This window comes from Podarcis muralis, chromosome 4 (genome assembly GCF_964188315.1).
Source record: "Podarcis muralis chromosome 4, rPodMur119.hap1.1, whole genome shotgun sequence".
NCBI classification, from domain to species: Eukaryota; Metazoa; Chordata; class Lepidosauria; order Squamata; family Lacertidae; genus Podarcis; species Podarcis muralis.
In genome coordinates, this window is record NC_135658.1 from 60,283,719 (window position 1) to 60,309,716 (window position 25,998).

The 25,998-nt window shown below is 41.0% G+C and overlaps 1 protein-coding gene across 2 annotated transcripts in view; it reads left to right on the forward strand.

Annotated features, from left to right (window-relative positions):
- Nucleotides 1-25,998, forward strand: part of CFAP47 (cilia and flagella associated protein 47) — a 186,448-nt gene that overhangs the window by 40,990 nt on the left and 119,460 nt on the right. For both annotated transcript variants that reach the window (XM_028727418.2, XM_077927386.1), the window contains 12 exons: nt 719-878; nt 4,675-4,870; nt 7,097-7,309; nt 9,602-9,702; nt 11,017-11,142; nt 12,627-12,837; nt 14,614-14,820; nt 16,892-16,985; nt 17,512-17,619; nt 18,234-18,429; nt 23,520-23,617; nt 25,066-25,182. In XM_028727418.2, coding sequence (XP_028583251.2) covers nt 719-878; nt 4,675-4,870; nt 7,097-7,309; nt 9,602-9,702; nt 11,017-11,142; nt 12,627-12,837; nt 14,614-14,820; nt 16,892-16,985; nt 17,512-17,619; nt 18,234-18,429; nt 23,520-23,617; nt 25,066-25,182 — 1,827 coding nt within the window. The remainder of the gene's footprint in view (nt 1-718; nt 879-4,674; nt 4,871-7,096; nt 7,310-9,601; nt 9,703-11,016; nt 11,143-12,626; nt 12,838-14,613; nt 14,821-16,891; nt 16,986-17,511; nt 17,620-18,233; nt 18,430-23,519; nt 23,618-25,065; nt 25,183-25,998) is intronic.

Here is a 25,998-nt window from a genome sequence, read left to right on the forward strand (position 1 = left end):
TCACCAGAGCAGAGAGGACATTGTGGAGTCATCACATTGATAGCCTTACTCATTTTGCTATTCCACAACAAGACTTAAGTCTATTGAAGCAGGCATCAACCAAATGGATGACATTTCTAGGGCCTACCTCCACATTTCAAGGAAGGATGGCCACATATGGTTTTTCCAGTTTGTTACCACTAGTTTCACTTCTAATATCAAGTACTTTGTTTAGGACTTGCCTCAGCTTCAGGAGTTTTCATGGACTTGTCTGTCGCCCTAATAACATATTTCCAGACTCAAGGGTTTTGTTTCCATCCATACCTGGATGACATCCTGATGCCACTATTTTTGCGTGATATATTTAAGTATTGCTTCTGAAGTTTTCCTGTAGCATGGTGTGGTGTGGAGCTGTGGGGCTGCCCTCCCAACACTGATTTTACTGCAGCTTTCCTGGACAGGTCTAGGGTGGCACAGATTGGCAGCAAAGTTGAATGTGTAGGTCTGCCAGCAGGAATAGCAACTGCTATAGCAACACTGGTATCAGGAGGACGACTGCATGACTATTCTATCATTTGGACTGCTACTGAGGTTTTGGGAACATAAGCTTGAAATCTGAGTGGTGGTACATGACTTTGTGGACTCCACTCTCCTGAATGTTAATTAAAAACAGATAAGTATATCTTGCTGCAGTAATGAAAGTAATGACCCAGCTCTATTCCTCCACATCTTTCTACAGAAGCTACACCTGAAAAATGTCTCAAAGAAACAGATTACTTGGAGATTTGATCTTGATGCTGCTGGCAAAGCAGTAGATTCAGGCATCTTCAAATTTAGTTTGTATACTGGAGTTCTCTATCCAGGCCAGTCTACAGTTGTTACCATATGTTTCTGTCCATGTAAGTATTCCCCCAAACCTGATTCAGTTTGCTCTCTCTTTCTGTGTTTAAAATTAATGCAGTATGTTTAAGCTTTCGCCTTTGGAAGGGTTTTGAGGACTTTGAAAAGCAGCACCACCATTTATATTTCCTATTCTGTTTTAAAGCAAACACAATTTTCACTGAATGTTTGCAAAGTAGTTGATTGGTACCGGAAGAACACAAGCTGTAAATTCTGTATGCATAAACAACCATAAGCTAGGGAGGTTGACTTGATTCTGAACAAAATTTAATTTGCTGATGCTCAGAAGAATTATAATTGCTCCTGTTTGTTGTCTTATGAAAAGTGTACTTGCAATATGTTTATAGGGGTTTGGGAAACATCAGTTTCTGTCTTGAAACAAATATGCAAGCCAGAATGAATCAGCTGATAGTTGTTGAGCTCCACATTCCACCATGCAGGAACTGGATTTCAGTCTGGGAAATACTAAGAAGGCAGTCAAGGTTGCTTTGCTGCAGCCTCAGACATTGCTGCTTTATTGTATAACATATTTGACATAGTCAAGGGCTTACAAGTCTCCCGAGACTAGGCCTGTGTCATGGATAAAGTTAAATTCAACTTCCTACTAGTACAGCTGTGAACTCACCTCTCTCTTTTCAAAGCCAGCCTGTCGAAAACTTTGCTTGCTGTGCATCTATAGAATGTTTGATAGAGATACTACAAAGAGAAATAGGGTCTTAGCACTTTCCTTCCTTACTTAGAACATTTTCTGTTGTTTTATGTTGGAAAGTTCAGTAATGAAAAGGGCTAGTGATAGGCACATCACAAAGTGTGTATTTGAAAAAAGAGGTGTAGGTGTAGGTGCAGGGAGCTGTAGTTTTATCAAGATTGGTACAAGCAAGTTAACTGCTAAATCAGCCATTCAGTAAGTCCGCAAAAATAATTACTCCACATTTCCCTGTCCTGCCTACTTATTCATACATTTTGATGATAGTAATATGCCAACTAAAAGTGAAAAAGATACCGTCTCTAAGGCTCTCATACTAGCTGCTGGGCTAGTTTTTGCTTGACTAGATGAAGAGTAGTACAAGCCTGTGTCAAATATACCGTATTTTTCGCTCTATAACATGCAGTTTTTTCCTCCTGGAAAGTAAGGGGAAATGTCTGTGTGTGTTATGGAGCGAATGCCTACAGATGGCAGGGGAATCCGCTGCAGTTGTGAGCTCTCTTTGAAACTGCAAAGCGGGTGTAAGCGGCTCCTGTGAGCGAGCCGAGCCGGGCAGGAGGGAGAGAAGCAGAGCGGGGTTGGTTGCTTTAAAACAACCCCGTGCTCTATGTCCCTCTCTCTTCTCCACTGAGCTGCTAAGTAGCAGCAAAGCTTTTCAGCCAGCCTAGCCGGGAGGAGGGAGAGAAGCAGATCGGGGCTGGTTGCTTTAAAACAACCCCATGTCCCTGCCTGCAGTTTTTTGCTGTCCGATTTTGGATCAGCCACTGTAGGGGCTGTGTGTGTGTGTGTGTGTGTGTGTGTGCGTGCTTGAGCTATCGTTCTCCTCCTCCTCCTTCCTGTTCACTCTCACAGCGCCCCAGCGCTCTCCTGCGACTTTAGGAGTGATACTCTGTGTTTCTCTCTGTGTGTGAGGCATCGTTCTCCTTCTCTTGCTTCCCCTTCACTCTCCCAGCGCCCCTGCTACTTCCAGCGCCCCTGCGACTTTAGGATTGATACTCTGTGTGTGTGTGTGTGTGTGTGTGTGTGTGTGTGTCTGTGTGTGAGGCATCATTCTCCTCTTGCTTCCCCTTCACTCTCCCAGCGCCCCTGCGCTCTCCTGCGACTTTAGGATTGATACTCTGTGTGTGTGTGTCTGTGTGTGTGTGAGGCATCGTTCTCCTCTTGCTTCCCCTTCACTCTCCCAGCGCCCCTGCGCTCTCCTGCGACTTTAGGATTGATACTGTGTGTGTGTGTGTGAGAGAGGGGGGGGGGGATCGTTCTCCTTCTCTTGCTTCCCACTCCCAGCGCCCCTGCCTCTCCTGCGACTTTAGGATTGATACTCTGTGTGTGTGTGTGAGAGAGAGGGGGGGGGATCGTTCTCCTTCTCTTGCTTCCCACTCCCAGCGCCCCTGCGCTCTCCTGCGACTTTAGGATTGATACTGTGTGTGTGTGTGAGAGAGAGAGGGGGGGGATCGTTCTCCTTCTCTTGCTTCCCACTCCCAGCGCCCCTGCGCTCTCCTGCGACTTTAGGATTGATACTCTGTGTGTGTGTGTGTCTGTGTGTGAGAGGGATTGTTCTCCTCCTCCTGCTTCCTGTTCACTCCCCCAGCGCCCCTGCGACTTTAGGGCGACTTTAGCATGGATCCACATGGATCCTCAGGATTTTTGCATTGGGCTACCCCAAACTCACCGTCAGATCACATGTCTGTGGCCACAGCATGAACCACAAAAATCATACATCCACTGTTTTGTTTAGAATATTTTTTCTTGTTTTCCTCCTCTAAAAACTACGTGCGTGTTATGGTCTGGTGCGTGTTATAGAGCGAAAAATACGGTAAGTGATACTTGCCATTAAGGGATGTGCTGCAATATCAATGAGGAACCTATGGAGATATTAATTGTGAACTTGCTCACTACTGATGTTGTATCAAAAGTTGTCAAACAGAGTATGGTATCTTTTAAACTTTGCAAGAATGAAGTAAAGGGTAAAGATCTTTGAAGTGAGTCATTGCCCTTCATAAAAGCTGGGCCCCTTTACGAAAACCTCCAGCTGGTATAAAATGCTGCAACCAGACTAGTTAGTTACCTCTAGCCAGCGGCGTAGCGTGGGTTGTCAGCACCTGGGGCAAGGCAAGTAATTTGCGCCCCCTAACCCGGGGCAAGGCAAGTAATTTGCGCCCCCTAACCTGCCGCCGCTGCCAGCATCTTCTTGCTGCTGCCTGGGCTGGGGTATTTACGGTAAGGTAGCCACGGCGGCGGCGGCGGGTCCATGTCAGGTGATCTGAGGCGAGTTGCCGTGGGCGCTGCCGCCCAAACGACGCCGCTTGCCCGGAGGAGGAAGAGGGCAGAGAGGCGAGGAAAATGCAACATGGCTGCAGCGGCGGCGGGGCTGTGAGGAGGGACCGCGGCAAGCGCTGAGAGCCGCTGCCAGCTCGTCGGTTCCGCGAGACATGGGGCTCTGCTACAGCCTGCGCCCGAGGCTCTTTGGCGACTCTGGAGGCGGCGAGCGCGCCCCCCCGATGTTGCGCCCAGTGCGGACGGCCCCCCCCCAGCACCCCCCACACTACGCCACTGCCTCTAGCACATACCTCCACTGCTTAAAAAATTGCACTGGCCTCTAATAATCAATCAAAGTTCTTGACTCATAACAACTTAGGTGCATGATACCCCTGTCCGATCACTGAGATCTTTGAGGGAGTCCCTGTTACTGGTTCCCATGACTCACATGCATTATTCATATCTACCACATGCTGTGTGTTCAGCATTCTAGGTCCAGTTCTTTGGACCTCCTAGCTGAGATCAGGCACGCCCCTCCTCGATGACCCTCATGTGTTTGGTAACTGCTTTTTTAAAATTTCAGCAAGCATTTAAAATGTGATTTTATGGTTAATTTTCATTGTTTTTATGCTATATCCTTATTGAATCCTTCTTGAACCCCTATTTCCCATTACATAGAAAATGTAGTATATAAAGTTGAATCCAACAGAAATGCTACAGATTTGCTACAGATTAGCATGCTTAGCAAGAATCTAGTCTAATCTGCTGCTTAAAAAGCACACATAATTTATGTTAATATGAATAACCATTACATTCCCCTCCCCTCCCCCCAGATTGGGCTGGGGCATATACAGCTCAAGTGCCAGTTCTTCTGAATGAAGATGTGTCTGTTTACCGAATAGTCACTTTATCTGGGTCCATGACGTCATCCAAGATCAACTTTGAGCCTCAGCTCGTGATACTGACTCCAGTTCCTCTCAATGTGGAAACAGGGATAGATGTCTGTATAATTCCTCAGGATTATTTAAGGTAAATTACAATTTACCTAAATTACAGTTTAAGTTGCAATCAAGTATAAACTGCTTTCCCCTATTGGAGTTCTTCTGTAAAACTCATTAATTTAAAGGGTAAGAGGAAGCGGCATTTTTAAAAAAAAATGAGATTAATTTATACCTTCTTTTTTTCAAAATAATGTCTTGTGCTGCTGATAAATGAATAGGGGAAAAACAGTTGCAGCAAATTGTGAAGTTGCAGGATAGTTTATCTGTGAGACAGGCTTACCTACATCGCTTTTCCTAATTCTTACAATAATATGTATTAGGGATCTTGGGTTAATTAATTATGCCTTATTATGCGTCAGTAATTTGTTGTGAGACGGGGTATGGCATTGGATCAGAGTAGATGGCCAGATGCAGAAGTGAAAATCCTCTGCAGGCCACTTGGACAGGTGGGCAGGTAATATGATGACATCAGGGGACAGAAATTTCAAGTCACAATTGCAAATGAAAATTCTTCTGTTGTAGCCATAGCTTGAAGCAGAGCTTTTTGAATTTGGTGCCTTCTTTTCACTTTGCATGACATCAGAAAAAAAGTTACCTAATTGAAAAAGTGCCAAATTCAAGCCATGCCTACAGAGTATGCTTTCTTGAGTCTTTTGTTTTTGGAACTGCCGCTTGAATTGTTTTCCAACTTTCCAGTGCCTGATGTCTTATGATGCCAGACATGGAGAAGATACAGTACGTATGCGCCCAAAAGGTGGGCCAACCTTTGAGGCCCCATATGCTTAATTAGGCCTGTGGGCTGGAGGTTCCCCTCCACTGCTGTAATGAAGCTCAAGACTGCAGAGTAGTTGCTCATGTATAAAATGATAATTCGAACCACTGTAGCAAACAGGTTGGACTTAAGGATGTCAACATATAAGATCCTTGTTTGATGGAGGATCAGCTCCCGTTGTGTGCTGGTTCAGGACCAGACATCATCTCATCTTAGCCTATGCTGGACTGTTTCGACTTGCTACAGGCTTTTTTCCTGGAAATTCATTGAGTTGAGCAGAAAGGGAAGTTGGTCCGCTGAAGGCTCTTTCTGTAGCATCCATAGGGCTGCCAGGACAGCTCTGCTTGTGCACAGCACCATATCTAGAATTTGATTTAGTAAGGAACATCTTAGACCTGTTTGCCATTTAGTTATATACCATTTACTACCTAGCCTATGATGTTACTTAAGCTCCAGCTGCCCAAATTTTGGGAGGTTTTTTGGGGTGGTTTTTTTTGGTGCTGTGGAGGTTCAACTAGCCTTGTAGGATTGTGCTAATTGTAGGATTGTGTTCACCAAAATATATAAGTTGGTGATTTTATAGGTTTTTGATCTACGCATTCCTTTATTATTTAGAATGAATTGGATCTAAGGAATTATTCATGCATACCCTGGAGGGCTTTGGATGTGTGTTTGTTAAATAACTCATCACATCACATGATAAACCTCTTTTAGAACTTGAACAGGGTATCAGCTTGTGATATACTGCAGGTGGAACAGAAAGTTGTGGAGCTTTTTTTTAGGGAGGGAGGTCATAAGACGCTTTAAAAAACCCGTGACAATAACAAGCAGGCAAAGTAATAAAGATAAACTTAGTATCACAAACGATCGCCCATTTCATAGACAGAACGAGGGCGGTGGGGGCGGAGACTTCCACCACAATTCTAATTACAGCCAGCAATTTAAAGGGAGCCCACGATTGACCACGATGATTCGGGGATAGACCTATTGATTGTGATCAACCTGTTGGACATCGCTGTGATATAGCTTGGGGTTGTGCCTTTCCACTTGAAGAAGGAGTGTTCAAGCCCTTGACTTTGCTGAAAATTGTTCTTTGTACAAACACTAAATGGTGTTCCTAGCTGAAGTGGCTTTGCAAACGGACTCAACAAAGCAATATGCAAAATCAGCTTGGTGTTACTCTAAATTTTACTCTTCAAGAAGCTGGATAATGTAACAGTATAAACTTTGAAAATTATGAATAAGATTTAATATAACCTGAAGTCCTTCACCTTTTGTTTATGAACTCCCAAGTAAGAAGTGCTTGTTTAATACAAATTAGCTGTTACTTTACTCAAAGGATTCTCATCTGACAGCTCATTATAAAATGTATTTTTTTCCTTAAAGTAATTCTCTGAAAACAACTGTGAAAATATATTCTTCAACTTTGTTACGTTGATCCTTTGGGACTACATATCTTGCTGCTGCTTCTTTTTTTAATAGTTCGACAGTCTTGCAAGTTGAAATTTCAGAATTGGACTCTGGAGAGGATGTTCATCAGATTAATCCTTTAACAGTGGATTTTCCAAATGGCAATGTAATTCAAGTAACATCAGAAGGAAACAATATTGGATTTACCTGCCGTGTCAGTTTCTGTTCTTCAAAGCCAATTTCCTTTTTGAAGAATGTCTTCTTTGTTGATGGAGAAAAGAACAGGTAGTCACATTTAGGTACTTCTATGTGTAGAAATAACTTGGGAAAATTCTTAAAGATGTTACTTAGCTGAGGGGAAGTGTATAAAAAACGGAGAAAGATGTAGTCAGATTATGTCTTGAGGGCAAATCTCATTTGAAATGCTACTGTTTGAAATGGTTGATTTACAACATAGAGAGAAATCCAAAGAACGAGTGACCCAGTGCTGGTTCCAGGATTTTGATGGCCTGCAGGAAAAAAACATAACTTTGTTGAGCCAATGAAGTGGCCAAATAATCCATCCACCTGAGTGATCCACTAGTGGTTTCCTCTTTCCCACTCACCTGCAGAAGTGGGAGTGAAGAGGAGGAAAAGGACATTGTATAGCCCTTTTAATAGGAGGTGTGGCAGCAGAGCTCAAGTTCATTCTGGTATAGAAATAGGTTCAGAGAGTTACACCAGGTGCCAGGACTAGGGGGAGAGGGGAGACAAAATACAAGAAGACAGTTGCAAGGAATGGGGCAAGCTCAGCACAAAACCTATTTATATCGACTGCTTTCTATCTTGGCTCAGCTCATCCTGACTGGTCCTTTGAGCCTGCAACTACTCTTTCTCCTTCTCCTTGCCATGAAAGAGAGAAGTGGCAGGGCTTTTTTTTCAGGGGGAACTCAGAACTCAGTTCTGAGGTGGGTTCCAGAACCTCTCAGGTGAGTTTCAGCGGCTCTCAGGTGGCTGCCATTGCCATTCTAAGAGAAAGAGGAAGGTGTTTATGGTGAGTTCTGGCACCTCTTTTTCTAGAAGAATAGCCCTGGAAGATGGGTCTGTGGGCTGGTAGTGAAGTTAGAAAAGAAACAGCAACAGAGGGAGGTGAGCAAGCATGTAGCTGATTGCTACTCCTTCTCACCATTGTAATTTCTTGGGCGTTTCCCAGTTTTATTTATTTATATTACTTAATATATTTATAAATTGTACTTCCTTTAAAGGAGCTCAGGGCTATGTGCAACACACATATTAAGATTATAACACAAACAATAAAAGCATGCTAAAAAGAAGTAATAATAATTCAGTAAACACTGATTCAGATATTGTTGCTGAACATTAAGCATTCCAACATCAAGTGGTGAAAGTGTTCGACTAGGACGTGGGAGATCAGGGATTGAATCTCCACTCAGCCAAGAAGCTCACTGGGTGACCTTGGGTCTGTCACAGTCTCTCAGACTAACCTACCTGGCAGAAGAGAACATTTAGAGGGAAAAGAAGTGTGCATGCCACCTTGAACTCCTTGGAGAAAAGATGGGATATAAATATAATAAATAAATTAACTAGCAAAAGCCTGGGTAAATAAAGTGACACCTGAAGACCAGGAATGAGTTAATAGTTATGCCCTGTTTTTGGAGTGTTGCTCAATTAGCATTGTTTTAAAATAAGCTTTTGTATATTCATGATGCACAATTACACTATAAAATTTATATTTCTACCCCACAGAATTTTAACTTCCCCAGATGCCTAACAAAACAGATAAACATTTCTAGAAAACATTAAAAACCCATCCCATGAAATAATGTCAGGGACCAGAAGACTAAAACAACCAGCAATTATGCCAGAAATGCTCTCTAGAGATGTTTTCCCAACCCATGGTCTTAAAGGTGTAGCAAAATAACAAACCTGATTATGAATGCATAAATTTTTGAAAAGCTTAACAAGCAGGTGATGCTGTTGTTTGGGGAGTTGTCTGTCTTTAAGCACATTAAACGTGCTTTCTATCCTCAGGGCTGAAAATTACTGAAAGCCACTAGTCACAAGAATGAGGCAGAGCTTGGCATAATCAGCTAGCAATTACAGCATTTTTTTACTAATATCTAATCCGTTTTACAAAATTTCTAAATGGTTTGTACAAGGATTTTCCTTGTGGCAAGGAGTTCCATAGCTCAGCTTTCCTCAAGCTGCATATATACATTACCTCTGGAGGTATTATGACAGGCCTCCCATTTTAGGCAAAATTTGTTTTGCTGTGTTTGTGTGTTGCCTGGTGTGCTTATTGCTTCCCCTTCTACTAAAATGAATGAAAGTGTTTATGTGCAGGCATATGAATGTATGCATTGAAAAAGGCCATCAATATATTGTTGGACTCCCCCACCCATCACCCCCAGCCGGGGTGCCCCCTGGTCAGGGATGATGGGAGCTGTAGTCCAACAGCTACTGAAGGGTCACGGGTTTCTCATGCTTGCATTACAATGTGTGCAGTCTTCAGTTTGGGGCCCTGGTACCGAAGAAACTGAAAGTGTTAATTGAAAATATCTCCTGTTGTATTTCTAGATTTCCGCTTCAGGTGTCTGCAACAGCAGAGAATTGCCTCCTTACTGTGTATCCCTACCTGGCATGCCACCTTACCAACCAACAAATTACCCTGAGAAGTGGTGAGCAGAGAAGGTTTTATCTGCTTGGAAACTTTAAAGGATAGCTCAAATGCTTATCATAGTTAACACATTGTAGTGAGATTATCCTTAAAAAGGGCTTCTAATTTTCTTTGGCTACCAAACAGCATTTCAATTGCATGTCCTGTACAAGCTGATACCTTCTGTGGGTGGGAAAGAGTAGCAGTGAAAACTTAAAATGCCCAGTGTTATTCAAATGAAGAAAAACAGATAAGAAGCAGGAGGAGAGAGAAAGAGAGAGAGAGAGAGAGAGAGAGAGAGAGAGAGAGGAGGATCAATGAGTAAATCAAGAATGAATAAATTTGCAGAAGATGCAAATCAGTAGCGGTAAATGGAAGCTGGTTCTCCACATACAAAGTGAGGTAACTCTCCAGAATCTCTCTCTCTCTCTCTCTCTCTCTCTCTCTCTCTCATCCCCTTCCTTTCCATCCATCCATCCACACACATACCCCAGCCAGCTGTTTATATGTGCTTTCTCCCCTCTACACCCTTCCTTCCCTGCCTCCAGTCGGGACTTTCCTGATGCTGCTGAGAAATTGATGTGGGGTGCAGGGAGCTGACTGCTTTGCAAGTCACCTCTTCCCTTTTTACAATTTGGATAAATTTTGCATCCAGAGAAGCAGCAATCTGAGTGACCTCTAGCGTTGGAAAGGGCTCTCCTCTCAGATCCCTGGACCACCACTTCCTTCTTCATTCCCACTGCTCCACTCTTAGCCAACACCAGTCCTACCTATCCTGTTGCTGCTTAGCTGTCACCACAAACTAGTATTTGGAGGAGAAGGAATATGAGAACTTGAAAGGACGGAGGAGCTTGCGCACCCAACAGCCAAACCTGTTAGGAATAAGTTTTGAGCTTGGGTACTCCTTTCAACCCACAAACTCTTAGATTCCCCCAGCTTGTCGAGGAGACCCTTTCCTTCTTTTGTTCCTCCTTGTTGCTTCTTCACCAGCCAACCCTGGCTTCTCCAGCTCCAATGATGTACGGATCTAGGATTACTTCTTCCTTTTCTGCCTCCCCTTGCTGTTCAATGCTTCTGCTCTCCTAACTAGTAATTTAGAGGGTTGTTTGGGACAAGAGATAATGCAGAATATAATGAGGGGGGAGAAAATGTGTCAGATGAATGCTAGGGGACTCAATAACAGATATGAGGACCAAACATGGCCCATGGGCTGCCCATCTATAGTATGTAGAACGCAATTAGCGGGGGGGGGGGGAGGAAAGCAAATGCTTTTGTACTTATTAATTGCAGAAAGTATTGTAAAATGTGTAATGTTACATTTTAATCAAATTTGTAGATTGTAATGAGATAATTTACAGCACCGGAGAAACTTTGCAGCATCCATGCTATATTCCAGGATCATGTTCGCAAATATCTTCTGGTACTTTTGAGAGAATCACCAACTCTGAAGATTCTCTTGCAGGTATAATATACAGGATTTCTTTACAACCATGAGGGCTAGAAATGTTTGTTAATGACAATTTAGATTTCCAGGGTTTGTCTGAAGTTACTAGCTTCTGCGTTAGATTCCAAATCCTGCAGCATGGCTATAGTCATATAGGTTTCCAGACACCTGTAGGTTTAAGAGGTATCCTTGTTTAGGAGATGTGCTATGCAGTGGTTATGGCCCTACTAATACAACAAACAAAACTGACTTAACTATGCTAATCAGGATTTTATGTATGTTCCTGGACAGGATATCAAAACAAATAACACATTCTTGGGAATCAATATTAGAAAGTTTCAACAGATGCTGCTGCTGAGAAAAAGAATATCAGCTAGTTTATTAGCTGTCTTGTGTGGATTCACCCTAAAAGACCAAATATAAATACATTAAACAATAAATAAATACTGGACTAGATGGACCATTAGTCTAATCCAGCAGTAGTTTTGAAATCGACAATCTGGCTTCTTTTCAGAGGGAATGATTGTAGCAGGGTTGGCCAATCACAGTTCTTTGAGGGAGGGATTCAGTTCTGCTATTGGCACTTGCTTGAAAAGCATAGAATTGCAGAGTTGGAAAGAACCCCAAGGATCATATGATTCAATCCCCTGCAATGCAGGAATATGCAACTGTCCCATACAGGGATTGAACCTGCAGCATCGCTCCATGCTCTACCCAACAGGGGAAACTCACCAAACAATAGAGGGGATTTTAACTACCTCAGAACTGTTAAGGCCTGCAGTTGCAGGAAAACTACTGCAGATATCCTTTTGAAATTTGGCAGCATTCATCCCCACAATGGCATGCCACACCTACAAATGACACCAGATTCTGTTGAAAAGAAAAGAGATTTGTTCCTTTAAAAAATAAAATAAAAAGCCAAAAAGCAAACTTTAGATGTGGCCAGCACCTCTTTGTCTGGAATTTGCCAGCTTTTACCCAGCTAGGAGGGAATCATATACCTGCAAATTTCATTTGAGACTGTCATAAAATGAAATAAAGTTAGTAATTTGAGTGATTTACCTATGTTAGTGTGAAGGCACAATGCTTTGCTTTTCCTGAACTGAGATTCACATCTGAGGTGCTGAGTAGTCTCTAAAGCAGCCTGAGCTGATTTGGGACTGTTTTCTGAAGCGCTGAATCTTGTGATAAGTGCACATCTCTACTTAGCACACCAACAAATGTATGGTGGAACTGAAGAAATGTCAATGCATTTATTATCAGCTGATCTAATTAATCATGTTCCAGTATGGAGCTATACATTAATTTGGTCTGCTCTGACAGCTAATGATTTCTTCATAGTAGTGTAGCTACTGATCAGCCACCACAGTGTACAAACACACCCAAAGTCCTTGGTTTTATTTCCAGCAGAAATCAAACGTATAAGAAAGTAAGTGCTCTACTACTACTTTGTGTTCTAGGAAGTGGTATAATTACAACTAAATTCAGATATTTTTCTGCAGAATTGGAAAAGATGCTTGAAAGGCTGAAGAGCGAATCTTCCTATCCAACTAGACGTGCTAGAAGCAAATTTGAATTATTGGTTTTTCCTGATGAAGGCACAGAGGAGTATGCTTTTTATGAGAAAGTCATTTCAGCAGTTCAGAATTGGTTTACTCTCTTTGGTTGGTCTAAAGGGCCAAATCCCATTTCCATTCCACATTCTTTAAGACGGTACTAGCTCATTATTTTCTCACACTTCCTACCTTTTAAACAGTGAATGTCTTTTTCGTTTGATTAAAAGAACTGTTTTACTAAAATACCTGCAGTGGAATTTTACTGAGATCTTGGTAGGAGGTTGAAGACTGGGAGAGGAAAAGCCACAAATATACACCTCTAGTTTAAGCAAAATAATGAAGACCTGTGTAATGAGGCATGAACAGCTGAAAGGGGACACAGCTCTATGTGTGCCTTGATTTGGTTACAGGCTAACTTTCTGATTACCATATCTCTTTAAAATAATAAAAAATGAGTATATATAATATGTTTGCTCTCCTCTAGTTATAGCAGGCGGTATTGAACTAAGTGATACTCAGAGTAGATCCACTGACAGTATTGCAGCTAACTTAATTGTGTTCATTAATTTCAGTGGGTCTACTCTGATTAAAACTTAGTTCAATACCACCCATTGACTGAAATGCTTCCCTTGAGTCACCTTATTCCCAGGGTCCTAAAAACACTACCAAAGCTTGATAGCTTTATACCTTGGTGTTTTTTGTTTTTGTTTTTTTAAAATACTCATATAGTGAGGCAGATATTATTATATTTTTACTTATTTGCCTTTGTCTTCCATTAGCTAGAAAGGCTTAAAGTTGTATATTAATTTTCTTCACTTGTGGAGGTTCACTATAGCCCAACAGATGCATTTTCTAAACAAAAAGTAATTTGGTTAAATAACCGTAAATGTTAAATTTGGGACATTTTGTACATATACATGTGCACAGGTTGTGTCTAGCTCCATTGGGTATTCTGTCACTACTTATATTCTGAGGAGGAACAGAAAATATTCACGCACCATATATACCATATGTGTTTTATCTATACAAATATTAATTTGCATTCTTCCTTAATTTTTTTAAAATTTGGGTGGCAGTTCTCTTTTTAAGATCTTGGGAAGTCATAGGGCCTGGTGGCTGAAAGAAAATGTGTGTCAAAAACTGAATGCCAGTGGTATGGTATGATTTGGCGCAGATTTCACCTGTGCCATTCCATCTCTGCTCTACTTTCCTGCCTGAACAGGGACTGCTAGTAGGGATGTTCAAGATGTTCTTTTGAATATATATATTTTTTTACAAATAAATTTAGGAGGGATGCATAATACTAATGCTGATCAAATAAGTCTAGAATAAAAATAGCAATGGAAGGCAATAGAATTCTTGTAAAGCAGGGCTTCCTTGTTTAAAGATTTATTACTAGTTACCTGTCAGAAGGGTTTTAATGATCTAACAGCACATAGATAAACTAATTGATTATGATATGGTTGTAAAAGGCATCTTACAGAATTTTTATTTTTATACCTTAATTTATCAGAGAAGACAGAAATACAATCCAACAGTCCAACACAGATGCATCTTATATAGTGTTTGTGTATAGATTAGGGCCCAGAGCTGTATATGTACACTGGTGTCTTTAGATGAGCTCAACACTTTCTTCATACCAGTCTTTCCACAAGGGAGACCTCATTCGACCTGGCAAAAGCAGGTCAAATGGTGAAAGGCACAGATGTAACTCAACATACATAGGTAAAAAAGTGGTACCAGAGGACTTGACCACTCAAAATAAATTCAGGTCTTCACAGCCTGTGAATTGCATCATATGTTCAAGAGAATCACTATAGTGGAGTACATATTTCATAATTAAATCTCTAACCAGAGAGTTATCACATTAATGTGTTTTAATATTAGCTTGCTTTTAATAATGAAATAGAGTTGTTTTTATTTCTTTGCTCAGTGATGTCTGTAAAATTCAAATGGCTCCATCTGATGAAAAGCTTAGACAAAACCTTGGTAAAGATATAAAGACTATTTATGACCTGCTGCTCCATTTGAGTGGGCAGTTGCTGCCTGGAATTAGTTCAAGCCAGTCGTTGCCATGTGACCCCATAGAGAGAGTGGTGCAACTTCACTGGCAGCATTCTACAATGATCACTTTTCTCAGGTGAGTGTTTTAAAGATATTTTGCCATTATGTTTTGTCTAGTTGAAAAGTATTCCTAAGCCATGCTTGACCAGCGTATGGAGGGAGTAGTGTGCTGGATGGGGGCCAATAAACTGAAGCTGAATCCTAGCAAGATTGAGGTTCTGTGGATTTGTGGTTCCTGCATCTGGGAATTAGGTAGGCAGCCTGTTTTGGATGGGGCTGCTTTCCCCCTGAAAGATCAGGTTCACAGCTGCTGGAAGCCCTGGTGGCTTGTGTAGCACCAAGTGCCTATTTCCAGCTACAGCTGTTCCTTTTTAGATTATTACAAGGTGCTCTCCGTGAGGCTGCCTTTGAAAAGTGTTCAGAAGCTGCAGCTAGTGCAAAATGTAGCTGCCAGAGTTCTGCTCAGTCTGGTCCTCAGGGACAATTGAACAGCAGCCCTCAAAGATCTGTGCTGGCTGGCAGTTAACTAGTGAGCACAATTCAAGGTTTTGATGTATAAGCCCTAAGCAGCTAGGAACCTGGTTATCTGAGGACTGAGTCTCTCCTTAAATGGATTGCGACACTATTATCTGAGTGAGCACTTCTCCCCATTCCACTCTTCCCCTGTGTGACCTAAGATCTACTGGGGAGGACCTCCTTGTACTTCCAGCTGCAAGAGGTCTAGGACCAATCAAAAGGCCATTTCAGTAATAGTACTCTAGTTGTGGAATGCACTCCTCCTATAGGTTGGCTGGCTGCAATGTTGTTGTTATAAAATATGGCTAAACTGCTCAACACTTTCTTCATACCAGTCTTTCCACAAGGGAGACCTCATTCGACCTGGCAAAAGCAGGTCAAATGGTGAAAGGCACAGATGTAACTCAACATACATAGGTAAAAAAGTGGCACCAGAGGACTTGACCACTCAAAATAAATTCAGGTCTTCACAGCCTGTGAATTGCATCATATGTTCAAGAGCTGTTCAGGTCTAATGAAACCAAATGTGGAAGTTCCTGCAGTGAAGGCAGTGTGCTAAGATTTATATGAATGTCTAGCATCAAAAATAGGCCACTGTGGCCACATTAAAGTTCTTTTCATATAGAAATTGCCCAATATAGTTAATAAAATTGACTTATTACCCCATGTTTCACTCAAATACAAATTCCAGTAACTATGAACTTGATTGCAAAATGACCGTTGCTGGAAATGCTGATAAGGATGTTTAATTCTGACTGTGATTGCTGACTGGGTAAGACAAAGGAATAGGACACTTAAGCAATTCCTTTAAAAGGAGAAAAATGTGTCTGCCTTATTAAACAAAGAAATCTAGGCATACAGACTGAGAATACTTTTTCATTATAAGCATCTTGTGAAATATACTGAAATTAATACTGCAATTTTCTATATTTGTCATAAGGTTATTGTGGTGAGTAGTGCACCTGATTTTTAGGACAGATTTCTTGCCTGCCTACTTTGTGCAGAATTTCATAGCTATATATTTCAAATGTATTGGCACAGAAAGGGGGGCATGAACACAGAGCATCAGTGAAGAGTGTGAGAAAGGAACTTCAATTTCCAAGACTTTATTTATTGTTGTTGTTTAGTCGTTTAGTCGTGTCCGACTCTTCGTGACCCCATGGACCAGAGCATGCCAGGCACCCCTGTCTTCCACTGCCTCCCGCAGCTTGGTCAGACTCATGTTTGTCGCTTCAAGAACACTGTCCAACCATCTCGTCCTCTGTCGTCCCCTTCTCCTTGTGCCCTCCATCTTTCCCAACATCAGGGTCTTTTCCAGGGAGTCTTCTCTTCTCATGAGGTGGCCAAAGTATTGGAGCCTCAGCTTCACGATCTGTCCTTCCAGTGAGCACCCAGGGCTAATTTCCTTAAGAATGGAGAGGTTTGATCTTCTTGCAGTCCATGGGACTCTCAAGAGTCTCCTCCAGCACCATAATTCAAAAGCATCAATTCTTCGGCGATCAGCTTTCTTTATGGTCCAGCTCTGACTTCCATACATTACTACTGGGAAAACCATGGCTTTAACTATACGGACCTTTGTTTATTTATTATTTATTATTTATCCTTTATTCTTGTTTCTATATTGATGTTAGAGGTCAAGGAGCCAGCCTTCCTCACATTTTGCCTCAGTTTCTCCTTGACTTTGAAGATTATAAGAAATGGGCCTGTTTACAGCTTATGGTGAAGGTAATTTTATATAATGTAAATGTATCAATGCACTTCGATCTTGATCTTGGGCTTAATTTTAAGCATAAAGATTAATAAGTTTCCCCCCACTGGCATAGCCACATATAATGCTGTGTTTAATTCCAAATGTGCTATACTTGCTACTATTTTTTAAAGTTTGCTTGTGACTTACAGTGTACATTTATTCTCTCTACCTTATAATAACGTTATGTAATGGAGGGAATGTTCAGTTTTGCACCAAGTTGCTCATCGGGTTGAAGGTTGGGATTTGCTTCTTACTAGATGGCAGCCTATTAACAGACAAACTTTTGCATATTTATTTAGAAGTGAAGCCCATGTAGATGTGAATTCAATTGTAGCACTACTATGCATATCCTCATGTATAATAACACAGCATTTTCTGCATTTCTACTTGTTATACAGGGTGATTATATTAGAAAGCAACAGCTAATGTTTAGTGTTTGCTGTTGTCCAATTTAGAATGAAATCAAAGTATAAATCACAAGTTTCTCATATTTCTCCGAAGGTTGAGTCGTTTGATCCTAATGACAGTTATGTTTATGTTTTGGATGATTGTCTATTTGAAGCCATGAGCAAGCGAGCTTGGACAGATGTGTTGCTTCAAATATACAAGGTGAGATCAGCAAGCTTGTGCATATGTCTTAGGCAGGGTTCAAACATAATGCGAAACTGTGGTTTGTGCTAACCCTAAGTTAAGAATCCATTCAGTAGTTTGAGCTTTCATGTGTACAGCAGGCAAATCATGGTTTAGCACGGCTTTCTGCTTTTGTTTCTCATCTGCTAAGCCATGGTGTGTTATGATAGGTATGGGCAGGTGAGTCTATTTTTCAGTAATTTCACTGTTAATATTTCTAAACCTATTTTATCCTAAAATATGTGATGTTTGCACTTTTGGCATTTTGGTACATTTGAGCTCATAACTGCATTGGGAAATTTGGAGAAGTGTGAAATTCGAAAGATAATTATGTTCTGAACTGCACATTAGACTAAAGGTACAGATAATAGGTACATATGCTTCATGAGGCAAGGGTCCCTTGTGAAGCATAGAGCAGAAGTAAAAGGGAGAAGATAGTTGCCTTTGTGTTAGAGCAGGATCTTACCATTAGGTAGTATACTTAGTAAAGAGTTTGTGTAAGATATCTCACTTAGAGCAGTAGGGCTTATTCTGAGTAAATCTGTGTTTGTCGGTTATATAGAAGAAAGTTTTAAATAGTTTGTCCATTTTAGATTTTGGTTCTCCACCGTGTCTCCGCTGTTGAAGGTGATACCGAGAGCAGTGCAGAAAACTCCGAACATGTTCCACGTATAAGTGCTGATCCTTTGTCTAGTAATATATACTCTTCATCTGAAAGAATTCTTCTTATTTGGATGAACAGAAATTTTGAGAAGACACGAACAATTGTGTGGAAAGACAGCAAAAAAGGTGGGGGGAAATCACACCAACTTGCTAACTAGTATTCTGCTGGTAGTCCTGGTTTTTTATGTGCAGGAAGTCTATTATAAAGATTTTTCTAAGACCGATTTAAAAATAAGTTTAGTTTATTTCAGATATTGAAATATGAAGCTGTCCCTCTTGAAACATAGTCCCTCTTGAAAAAGTAATTTTTGAGGCCATTTTTTCTAAATTGGACAGTTCAGTTATTTTCTTCTTGAACAAAACGACTTCTCAAAGTCTTTTCAAAGTCTCAGAACAAAGGCATCCTTTGAAAAGAGCATTTTAAAAGTCAATTGTGTGACTTATTCACCTCTCTGACAGTACTATGCACCGCTCAAATTTTAGTTGTTGTTTTATTATACCAGTGAAAATGTAAAAGCGATGAATGTCAGTATAATTCTTCTTTCGACACCGACTGTGACTGCAGTGCTGAGTTTGATCTTTAAGTAGTTAGATTAAAGCAGTCTAAGTTAGAAAAGCATTAACATTTAAAATAATGTGCAAAATATTCTTCTGATATGAAATTAATACTTAAGAATATAACTTCAGTTTGGTGTATATGATGCAGAAATACTACAAGGCTTGTGATATGAATCCTTTAAATACTTCCTTTAAGCTATTTTATTTAACCAAGCCTCAACATAATTTTATAATGTATCTTCTCTAAATTACTGCCCTAGGCCTATGACATTCCTCCTCATTAATGACCTGTTCTTATTCACTAATGATCTGATCCTGTTCCATGCTGTGCTATCAAAACAGGGTTAGGATTAGTGTCATGTGGTGCCATAACACATGTTGTGGTGCCACTCTTGAGACCCAAACCAACTAGCTCTCTAGACAGGTCCTCAGCCTGTGTCAAAAGGAAAAAGACATTTTAACTAGGACTGGAGATTCATGAAGCCCACACAAGGCTCAATTATATTACATGCTTAAGAATGTTTATGCAGACCTGTTTCCCTATATCCATATGGTGTGTCCAGCAGCCGGAGTGAAACAAACGCAGCGTTAGAACAGATTAAGACACAGTCTGAATAGTGAACTATTCATCCAGGGCCTACTCTAGGAGCTGAGACATAGAGAGAAAAGGTGCTATGTACAGGAAATTCAAGGACGTGTTGTTTGAGAGTGAAAGTGCCACCCCATCTGACACCCATGCTCAAGAACTACAAGACTATTTAAAGGATTCGTGTCACAAGCCTTGTGGCAATTCTGCATCATATACACCATACACACCAAATTGATATTATATTATTAAGTATTAATTTCATATCAGAAGAATATTTTGCACATGAGCTACCTGTTCATATTTCCTGTGCTCAGGCAGGAGAAGCCAGCAAGGTGTGATAGAAGACTGGCAGCAGAAAGGACGGACAAGTGCTATAATAAACAGGGATACTGAGGGTCATACGATACCTGCTGTTAAATGAATCTGTCTCCATGGTTAAGAGATTGACAGTGCCACTCAGGCTCATGTGTTCCTTTTTTCTTCTCTTCCACTCCCTTCTCTTACAGTTCAGTTCTACCCTCCCATTTGTTTCAGTTTTGTTGCTGTATTCAGTGGATGTCAAGAGCAAAGGGTTGTGGTGGGGTCGGTCCGGCCTGGGTGTCCGGCCTGGGTGTCATCACTGAGGGAGGTGACATTCGGCGCGCTGTCTGCCCGCGACTCCCAAGCCTACCCTGAGTTGTCAGGGGAAGGGGCGGAACTGTGCCGCCTTGCTGGTGGCCTTCCCCCCTTCCCCCCTCGTTTTGACAGCTCTTTGAACTGGATGCTATTTGACAGCTCAGAGGACTATTGGGAGTTGCGGGCGCACGGCGCGCCATTGCTCCTCGCTACTTGGTTTCTTCCTGGGGGGAGGGGAAGCCTCTCCCGAGCTGTCAAAGGGAAGAGGGCAGGGAGGAAGGCTGCTGGCAAAGTGGGATGCTCACCCCCTGGGATGCTCACCATGGCCACACCCTCCTTGGACCCTTGCCCTGTCCCCATTGCTCTGCCTTCAGGCACACAGCATGTGCGCCGCTCTGGGTGCCGGAGCAGCTAGCTCTGCCTCTGGTCAAGAGCAAGTAAGAATTTAAATTATATCCATGCCCTGCACCCCCGTTAGTAATGTCCTGTGTCACTGAAAACCCTGCATGAGCAGATTGCCTGCATGGATTCCTCTGGTTCTGCAGCCTGAACATGCAGAACGCTTGAGGGTTTCTATGGTTCAGCTGTCTGAGAACTGCTTTTGTTTGCTTGTTTTAAAGAACCCGTTAAAACCAGTCAGATAGCAATTCTACTTGAAAGTCTAGCACTACATAATAGTGTTGCTCTTTAGTAAGTTGGAGCAAAGAGCGCCTTTAGTTCCATGCATTGAAATAAAATCTTTGAACTGGATGCTATTGAGATGTCAGGTAAAATGACAGGTTATAAGTTTGATCTTGCATGTGCTGTACCTTCTTTTCTTGATGTTGCCTTAAGTTATGTTCTCAGGCTCTTTGTTGCTACAAGGGCACTAAACAAAATTCTTTTTTATATAGATTTCCTCCCACAGTGATAATCTCTTAAGCTCTGACACTCATCCAAGCCATCATAAACTGTAGAAGCCTTTAGAAACTTGTTTAAATAAAAAAAAATTTGACCCATGCTTCAACTGCAGTTTGGGACCAATAATGGAAGGTTTGTTTATGCCTTCCCAGACTTTTACTTCAAAAGTCAGAAGGAGATAATCTTAAATGCTAAGTGACATTTCTGCTATGAATCATGTACCTCTTTGTGGTGTGAATTTAGTACTAAAATATTTTTATTAAATCTTTTTGGAAGAGTGGGTGCATCTGATCTCAGAACCTAAAATATGGTTAGGGTGTACAGGTGTTATATGCATATTAACATGAATATCTGCCTAAAATTTGCGGACAATCCCAGATGATTTTTATTTCTGAAAAATAAGAAGCTGTATTCAGATATTTACAGTATTTACCTGGGACTGTCAGTATCCTTATTTAATCTTCAAAATTCGTAAAATTTTGGGTATTCAGTGTAATACCCAAAATCTCGGGTATCCAGCACAACAGGGGACTGGAGTCTCCTCCTTGTCCTCAGTGCCAGCATGTACTCAGTTGCCCACTTGTTCAGGTGAGCATCAAGAACAGAGACAAGAAAGAGAAGTGATTGCCTTCAGATCCTCATCCAGCATGAAGATTGGGCCCAGTTCCCTATTGCTTTCCAGAGGAAGGTGGTGAATGGGCAAGTAGGCTGCAGTTGCAGTTTCTGCTCTTCATAGCTATTGGCTTGTCCACCAGTAATTGTAATGTTGATGAGAAGGCACTTTTGATAGCAAGGCAACAAGCCATCCTTGCCCCTGTCTGATTTTGGTCAATGAAGGTTTTTTCTCATATGAATTCACTCAATACTGAACTGCATATGTCTGATTTAATTTTTTAAAAAATTATTTATACATAATTTTGCAGTTGTCTGTCTAAACAACTCTAAAGTTACAACATAGACCAAAATACATAGTTTAAGAGTAAATCAACAAAATACATATAAAATACCACACACATTTATAAAACAGTTATTACATTGTGGGAATCATACATACAATTTTATTTTTAAAGGGCTGGACTGCTGAGTACAATGCTGTGAATAAGAGGTGCTGACTTGGGGGCAATTTCAGGTCACCATAGCTACCAGGTGACTATTTAATGACAATTCTTGCATAGAGTGACATAAACCCCATGTTCCTTTATTAATGTTGCAATGGCTTTGCTCAACCTTTTAGTGCAGCTGAAACCTTCTAATTACTTTTAAATATTAAAAATTTCCAGGGCTGGGTTTTGGAATTGGGTTACATTTTAATTCATTATGGTGTTTACCTATGACTCTAGTGCTAATGCAATTTTGGCTGGTAAATATTCTAAGTGCTGATGTATTAATTATTAAAGCTGAGTAACATAATTGTCAATTAAGACATATGGGAGTTCTAATTAATGCATTTGCTTTTCAACTGCACAAGAAAAGCAAATAATTGTTAGGACTGAGATAGCAAAAAAATGAAGCAGAGGTAAAACTAGTCAGCTTAGCTGGGCATCAGTAAATGGAATCTGTTGTTTTATTTGCATAATAAAACATTTCATTTGTTAGAGAACTAGCTCCAAATAAACGAGTACTTTAAGAGTGCTTCTTGAGTTTGAGTGCTAATGTACAATCTGTCTCTAGTAATTTTGAGCTTTAGGTATGGTGTATATATAAGAGTGGGACGCGGGTGGTGCTGTGGTCTAAACCACTGAGCCTCTTGGGCTTGCTGATCAGAAGGTCGGCGGTTTGAATCCCCATGACGGGGTGAGCTCCCATTGCTTGGTTCCAGCTCCTTCCAACCTAGCAGTTCGAAAGCACGCCAAAAAGTGCAAGTAGATAAATAGGTACCACTCCGATGGGAAGGTAAACGGCTTTTCCGTGCACTGCTCTGGTTTCAGTGTTCCGTTGCACCAGAAGCAGCTTAGTCATGCTGGCCACATGACCCGGAAAAACTGTTTGCGGACAAACGCCGGCTCCCTCAGTCTGTAAAGCGAGATGAGCACCGCAACCCCAGAATCATCTGTAACTAGACTTAACTGTCAGGGGTCCTTTACCTTTACCTTTTTATATATAAGAGTGAGGAATTTTTGTTGACCTCCATTCCAGCTATTATCTTAGGAGATTTTCCCCCAAAGAGCCATTTTAGGGTAACATATATGCATCCTTTGCCAATAGATAATTCTAATGAATGCTTATCTATAAATACTTCCATTTGCTGAATAGCCTGTCGATAGATCAGTCTATAGATCTATTTGCAGGATCTGTTGTGGTTGGGCTTCATGTGATCTTCATCCTAAAGGATGATGAAGATGTCTGAGAACCGAAAGCCTACCAACATAATTTGATGAGGGGACATTGCATGAGCGAATTAAACTACAATTTATCTAGGAAGATTGGGTAGACATACTTGAAATATTGTACTATGTTTATAATATGATTTTCCACAAGGAAAAAATGGAGGAATTTTGTCAGAATAGGCTCACAGATTCTTCAGGGGAAAACACTAAATTCTCATTTCAAACAGGTGATATACCACCTACAAGATGGATAGTAAACTTTGATAAAGATCTGCTTGATGGCCTTGTCCTAGCTGCTCAAGTAGCCAAATATTGCCCTTATTTGGTAAGAAAGCTTTTCACTATTTTGATGGAAATATTATTTGTTAGTTTTAAAATACTTGTATTGCATTAAGAGAAATCAGTGTTCAATGTATTATTAGGCAATTGATAAAAAATAAAAAATGCCATGATCAACTTGAGCTTGAACAGGAGGGAAATAATAAGTTATCCGTCTCTCATTTTGCTATTGTGCCAGCTACCTATTTTATCTTCTCTCTAATCTTTCCTTTTCTTCCTTCACTGTGCTCAGACTCATAACTTAATAGCTTCTGTTATCTGAGTCTTTCATTCTAGTCTCTGCCTTGTAACGTGCTTCTCCCTAGGCTCTCACTTCTCCCTTCATTTAAGGCTGCATTTCTGCTTCATGCCCATCATCAAGACCCACTTTTCTTAACTACCCTAAATGTTCCATTGTCTGTTCCTAACATCCTCCACTTCCAATCCAAATTGTATTATTGTGACATATATCTCTCTGTTGGGTAAAGTGTCATTTGTTTTGTCTTCGCTTATGGCTGCAGCTAAACAAATGCACAGTGGAACCAGTGCATGATCTCCAGATTCTTGTCCCACAATGCTGGTTCTAAATTTAGCTCGCTACATTTTAGGGTAAGTGTGGATGGAAGCCATTAGGTAGACTTGAAAACACAGGAGTGGTTGGAGTTGGTAATTAATTAATTGCCTTTCACATATGTCTCAAGGTCATTTACAAGCAAACCATAAAAACATATTTATATAGTTTAAAAAGCTGTAACCCCCACCCCAGAAGACAGATTTAAAAGCAACACAAAATGAACACCTAAGGCAGAGACCTTTTTTTCCTGCTGGAAACGCTTGTCAATTAGGTGTCAAGCAGGAAGCTAGAGAACAAGTAAACTGACTAAGTGGTTTTCTACTGACAAAATCACTTTGTTTTGGAGGTTCCTGATGAAGAAAATGGGGTGTAGGGTAGCACCTGCTTTGTGTTGCTGGACATTGCCATTTCGGCCCCTAGAATCTCCAGCTGAAAGAATCCCAGGTGGCCATGCTAGGAATGACCTTTGAGACATTGGCGAGTGACTGTCAGTCAGAGCAGACAGTAGTGGTCTTGATGAGCCACTGTTCTGACATGCAGTTAGCCAGCTTTGGTATGATTCTTGGAGTGGCAGCAACAATAAGTGAAGTGAATAAGGTGAATAAGGTGAGGAAGTGCAGCAACATAAAGCTGCACCTTTCTGAATAAGGTGTCATCAAGGTGTGCTAGTGCCACAATGTTCAAAGGAACAAAGAAAAAGACTAACTGTTATTTTGAATGGAAACATGTGAGCTCTTGAAGACAAGGCGGTAGAAAGCCCGATGTGTAAGGAAATCAGAAAGTATTAAATAGGGATGTTTATTCCAAATCCTGAACTAGGACCTAATTACTAAGATGATTTAGAAGGAGTTCAGTTGTTTTTTTTTTTATTTTATCTGCAGATTTCAACACACTTTGTGAATATGTACACTAATCCACAAACTTCTGAACAATGTCTTCACAATTGCCTGATTCTTGTAAATGCTTTTCATGCAATAAGCCTTGACATACATGTACTGGTAAGTGGAACTAAGTTATGAATGGTCTGTGAACGGTTTTGTTCTTTATTCTTGTATATTGGGATAAGTTAACTTTTCATAATGGCCTTGCTAAAAGGCATTGAGTAAAACTATTTGAATAGGGCAATCTTAAAAGGGCACTGTGGGTGCCTACTGGCCAGGGTGGAAGAGCTTTTTTTCTTTTTGGCTGCCACAGCAGAGGGGCAAAAATGTTGAGCAAAAATGTGAGTAAGGGGACACACAACAGAGGTGTTTAAAATTATGTATGGTATGGAGAAAGTAGACAGAAGTTTTTCTTTTTCTTCCTCTGTCATAACAGTAGAACATAGGGACAGTGAAGCTGAATTTTGGAATATCCAGGGCAGACAAATGGAAGTGCCTCTGGACAGAGTTTGTGGTTAAACTACTGAACTCATTCACACAAGATGTAGTAACACCAACCAATGTTTGTGCTTTAAAGTGTATTAGAAAAATTCATGGGTGATAAAAGCTCTCAGTGGCTCCTAGTCATGCTGGTTGTGTTCTCACAGTGGCCAACCAGCTGCCTATAGGAAGCTAACAAACAGGGTCTGAGCATAACAGCAGTCTCTCTTGTCTTCTCTACCAACTGGTATTCAGAGGTATAGTGCCTCTTATAGCAGAGCTAAGAAGTGAAGCAGAGGACATCTGCTTGAGTGGGAAGGCCTGTGCAGAGCTGGTCTGAAGCCTGGATGGGCCTGTCACATCCCCTTACCTGAACATGTCAGGGATTGAACCTGAGACTTCAACATGCAAAACATGGGCTCTTACTATTGAGCATCAACCTTTTACCTCACT